This window comes from Rattus norvegicus, chromosome 5 (assembly GCF_021556685.1).
Source record: "Rattus norvegicus strain SHRSP/BbbUtx chromosome 5, alternate assembly SHRSP_T2T, whole genome shotgun sequence".
Classification (NCBI taxonomy): Eukaryota; Metazoa; Chordata; class Mammalia; order Rodentia; family Muridae; genus Rattus; species Rattus norvegicus.
This window is the reverse complement of record NC_141538.1, coordinates 108814452-108820263: the sequence shown is the minus strand read 5'-3', so window position 1 is coordinate 108820263 and position 5812 is coordinate 108814452. Positions and strand designations below refer to the sequence as shown.

Here is a 5812-nt window from a genome sequence, read left to right as displayed (position 1 = left end):
CAAGTTAGAAAAAGGAAATTTGGAAAACATCTTTTGGTTGGGCAACAGTAAAAGAGGAAGCAATAGTGAAAACCACAATGGTTTACAAAAATACAAAGACCCAAGCAGAGAGTGAGTTAAAGAAAGTGAAAAGTCAATTGGAAAGTTATGGGAGGGCATTCAGAAAGTAAAATTAGTGTAAACCCTATTTAAGACACATCCACACAGGATGGTCTCCAGAGCACCTAGAGTGGAAGGATTAGGACCAAACAGACCCAAGGACCACAAGCATTGGCCACATTTGCCATGGCTCGGCTCTGTGCTTTCTTGATGTCCCTGGTGGTGGTGAGCTACTGGTCAGCCTGCTGTCTAGGATGTGACCTGCCTCATACTCATAACCTCAGGAACAAGAGAGTCTTCACACTCCTGGCACAAATGAGGAGACTCTCCCCTGTCTCATGCCTGAAGGACAGAAAGGACTTTGGGTTCCCTTTGGAGAAGGTGGATGGCCAGCAGATCCAGAAGGCTCAAGCTATCCCTGTCCTGCATGAGCTGACCCAGCAGATCCTCAGCCTCTTCACATCAAAGGAGTCATCTACTGCTTGGGATGCAACCCTCCTAGACTCATTCTGTAATGACCTCCAGCAGCAGCTGAGTGGTCTGCAAGCCTGTCTGATGCAGCAGGTAGGGGTGCAGGAATCTCCCCTGACCCAGGAAGACTCCCTGCTGGCTGTGAGGGAATACTTCCACAGGATCACTGTGTACCTGAGAGAGAAGAAACACAGCCCCTGTGCCTGGGAGGTGGTCAGAGCAGAAGTCTGGAGAGCCCTGTCTTCCTCAGCCAACTTGATGGGAAGACTGAGAGAAGAAAGAAATGAGTCCTGAGCCACATTGGAGAGGACTCTGCTGGACTAGAGCACTGTACCTCATTGCTCAGATTCAACCTACTCAAAACTGTCATTGATTTTGGCAGGAACTCAAACAATTTGTCTCAATGTTTCTGTAAACATATTTGTTCTCTTTCCATTCAGTTGTGTGTATGTATGTATATATGTATGTATGTATGTATGTATGTATTTTGTATGTATGTACATAGCCATTTATTTTTATGTGTTTATTTATTCACTTATTTAACTATTTATATGATGTAACATATATTGCAGCATAATTTTGTATAGATACATTTTCCATAAATTATTCATAATAGATAAATGTAACTTGTTTTATTTGTTCATTCTTTTTTATTTAAAACAATTTATTGTTTACACTGATATTTTTCTGTAATGAAATTATATACATAATCAAGCTGTCACTTATTGTAGATGCATATGACATTGTATCATGTTCAGGCAATTAGATATACCTGTCTCTTGCTTTTCATCCATTCATGGTTAATTTCTAGGTCTTTCCTTTTCTCCTGTGTATCATATTCTTTGAATACACAACATACTGTGCAGGGTTCAGGCATAATATCTTGCACCTATCAAATTATGTAAAGTGACTGGTATTTGTACAAGACACTCCCCAACCAAGTTCTCAGAACAAAGGTGATTTATTTGTCCTAGAAAGACAAGGACCAAGAGTAAGAGATAAAGACAGGTGATAGAGGACTAGGGAGAAGCAGAGGAGATACTTGTCCTAGGGGCGGGGGGGACAAAGGACTGCCTCTGGATAGAGAAAAAACAATGTGGCCCATAGGCAAATGGCAGTTTATAAAAGTAAAAGGGGGAAACCTCCGTTAGGGTAAATTGTTAAAACTGATTGTACAGCTTAACTAGGGAAGCCACAAGGGGACCTTTATTTGCTGGTTTTCAGTGCTTTGATAGCTGGACCTTGGTAATCATGCTTAGGTGAATGAAGTAGGCAAATCAGGGAATAGCCCTTGATGGGCAGCTTTACAATTCTCATGTAATGCTTTGTAGCAAAGCAGAGGGATTAAAGTAGAAGGGATGGTCTGCCAGAGCCCTGTGTGCCATACTCTGACCGGCTAGAATTCCTTCGTCGTGACGTAGTGTACTTTGAAAAGTATTCCCCGGACTTTAGCAGTCTCTGTGTTCCCTGACTCTGTCAACTTTCAACTTCTCAGAAGAGCAAATATCAGTGAAGTCATATATACAGTATGGAAATACAGCACACTGTATCAACTATCCTGCCTATACAGTGACAAATGACATATATCCTGAGAAGAAATATGTTGTCATCCCGGTCATAAGAGCCTCAAGAAATATCTTTTGTGGCAAACCTAATCATGTATTTGATATATATAATATATCCTTTAAGACTCCAGTATTTCCTCCCAATTTCATGTGTTGCCTTCTTTTTAAAAATTATTTTTTATAGTGAGTGAGTGCACAATTGCTATGTATGATGTACTGGGAAACACGTGTAAAACTCTTCCCCAAATGAATTTTAAAATGCAGTGACACTATTGACTTCTCCATTTCTGAACATTCTTTCAGTCCGCATTTACCTAGTTGGGGAGAGAATCATAGATGGTTTGATTTTATCATTCAGGACACATCAATTATAGTCCAGCAACATGCTTCCCTCATGTGAAATATTGGAGAAAGTAGGCTACAAGTATTTTCCACTTGAGATTTGAGTCGTTTAAAGAAAAATCTATTTTTTCTGCTTAAAGTAAAGTTCTCCTTACAGTATAATGTTTTCACAACAAAACTGGTTTATGCAGACAAGGTGAAATGCCTCATCAAAATGTTCAGAACCTGAACCAGTCTCAGTGGCATAGTCCTGACATGAAAATCCCACTGCCTTTTCTTTCAGTGAGACAGACATCATGTTAACCTCAGGATGTATTTGGCTTTCAGCCTCTGAGTGTTGGCTCTCATGGGACTGCTGAAATAGACATCTTCATTCATTTGTACTGATCCTCAGGCATCTGTACTTATTCTCAGTCATCTGTACTGATTCCCAGTCATCTGTACTTATTCTCAGTCATCTGTACTGATCCCCAGTCATCTGTATTGATCCCCAGTCATCTGTACTGATTCCTAGTCTACTGTACTGATCCCCAGTCATCTGTACTGATTCTCAGTCATCTGTACTTATTCTCAGTCATCTGTACTGATCCCATCACCTGTACTGATTCCTAGTCTTCTGTACTGATCCCCAGTCATCTGTACTGATCCCCAGTCATCTGTACTGATCCTCACTCATCTGTACTGATCCTCAGTCATCTGTACTGAACCCCAGTCATCTGTACTGATCCTCAGTCATCTGTACTGATCCTCAGTCATCTGTACTGATCCTCAGTCATCTGTACTGATAATCAGTCATCTGTACTGATCCTCAAACACTTGTATTGATTCTCGATCAATTGTATTGATCTATGAGTTGCACTGATCCTCTCATCCTGTACTTGAATAGTAGAGCAATTGGATGCTCTGTAGGGGACTCTCTCATGAGCATTGTTGACAGAGCAGTACTCAGAGGAAATAAGGAAGTCAGGCCTGATGGTCCAGGGAATTTCTTAGCTCCGACTAACTAGCAATCAGATCACTTCTGAAGGTCTGACTGACTAGAACCCATATTGTTCCTTATTTACGCAGGTTTCCCAGAATAAAGATGGACTCATGATTATCTAAGAAGTACAGATTATGGGTTTGATTTTTCATTACATCTCCAGGGTTACAAGTTTAGTCCCTATTAGAAAATACTACCAAACAGATTTTATTTTTATAATCATCCCTATAACTCCAACCTAAAGGATCTGAAGAATATCACTTCCAAAAGAAACTCATTTATTATATGACAATATGCCTTTAGACCAGCAGTGTGTGCAGTTTGGAAGCACTCCAGACAAACAAAATACCTGAATTGGTCTTTTAATGATTAGCAAAGATAAATACTTAACTTATTTTACTATATATTTCACCATCTACACTATAAAGTAGGAAAAGGTTATTTTATTCTCTCATTAATATTTACTGGGTTCTATTAACCCAAGGGTTTACCACCCCTGGTATGAGTACCTATCTTGAAACGACATTTCAGAGAACTTTTAGAGTACTGTACATGGTGGCCTTGATCATATAACCTATTCTCCTAGTCAGTCAGAGTTTGTCAATTGTCTCTGTTTATCCTGCACCAATTGTATGGTTTGAATTTGCTCAGAGGTAGATACCCCAAAAGATTCCTGGAGTGGTGGCCTCATTTAGCTATATGTTTATTTTTGCTTAATGAACTCTAGGGCATAAAGAAGAATTCCAAATAGAGCCAGATAAAATTAACTGTAGATTTACTTAAAAAGACTCACTATAATTTTCTCAGGAAAAGACATAAAGTGAAAGTCCCCATGACAGCACACAGAGACCAAAAATGGAAACTGAAAGATACAATGGCAGTCATTGCAGCATCAGGCTCAGCTCACTGGAACTGTGTCAAACAGCTGTGCTGGCCCCATGACTTTTGACATAGCAATGGATATGGTTATGCTAGTTCTCCCCAGAGAAGGTTATGATAAGAAAATGGCGGCCAGTCTCCTGATCTGTGTATCTACAGAATGCACAACGTGTCTGAAAGAAAAAATAATTTGCACACAATTAGAGTACTCAGTCCAAATGTCTAAAACCATGAAAAAATACAGCTATAAACAATTAAATATTTACATATGTTTAGTGTTTCTCACCAAGGTGGCCCCACACACTGCTTTTCACCAACATAAAAGACCATTAAGTCCACAGGAAATGAAGAAAACAAAAGTTAAAAACAGAGAAAGCAAATGAGTACTTGTCAACCTTGAGCATCTTCAATGTCCACATATGAGTGCCTTTATGGACATGGGTACAGGGCCATTTAACAGAGAATGGGTAGCCTCTTAATGACTCAATGCCCAAGGCTGAATCATTCCCTCTGACAAGAGACCACAATTGCTGATTTGAACTCATCTTGGAGGAGAACTACTTGACTTCCTCTCAGCTAGAAGAAGGGATTGTGTGTCTTGAAGTAGGTAGATGTTCCAGTCGGCAGTCACAGCCACTATTGATGCATGTCTCCAAGTGTCCCATTGTACTGTGAACAAATTCTTGCTGTTGTCATTCTCTCCTGATTCTTACAAGCTCTCCACTACATCTTCTAAATTCTGAGCCTTGGGAGGGGATTGTGTAATAGATACGTCCTATTTAGGACCAATAACTCCTCCAATGTTCATTTCTGCATGGTGACCGATTTGGTGTCTCTTTAACTAGCCACCTGATGCAAAAGTAAGCTTCTCTGGTTAGGGTAGAGAGGTGCAATAATCCATCTCCAGTACAGCTGTGATCAGAAACCAGGTGTTAAGACACCTCCACTGTGGCTCATTTCTTTCCATAGTGTTTTTGCTATTTACAACTTTCTGTTCTGTGTGTGTTTTAATATTGTTGTTGTTGGAGTCGCATTACTGAAATGTTGACTGCCATCACATTGATGCTGTAATTGACTTCAAACATATAATCACTTTCATAGAATATTGATTATTTTTCTAATGACTATAGGGTTTCTAAATGAAGCATTGCTATCATCATTGCTATTGTTTCCCCATTGTGATGACAGGTTCCTCTTTTTGGTTTCATTTCAAGTGGAGTCACAGTTTTTAGTTCACTGACACAAACCAACATTAAGATTTGATTTCAGGAAAGTATAAAAGAGAAATAAGATGTGGGAAGCAAAGAAAATTTATATAGGAAGGACGTTACATTCTTGTGCTTGGTTGTTTCACTCCCCTTATCTTTCTTCACCATGAAGTTACTGTAAAGAAAGGACCAATGTGCGGGCACCCACTGTTATCCTACCACTGCAATAGAGAAGTTAAGGGAAACCTCAGGCACAGTTGAAGAAC

The 5812-nt window shown here is 39.7% G+C and overlaps 1 protein-coding gene across 1 annotated transcript; it reads left to right on the top strand.

Moving 5' to 3' along the window:
* The first annotated feature begins 285 nt into the window (after positions 1-285).
* Ifna5 (interferon, alpha 5) lies at positions 286-864 on the top strand. The gene is given in 1 exon segment (NM_001014786.1): positions 286-864. A coding segment is annotated over 1 exon segment (579 nt).
* Positions 865-5812: the final 4948 nt, after the last annotated feature.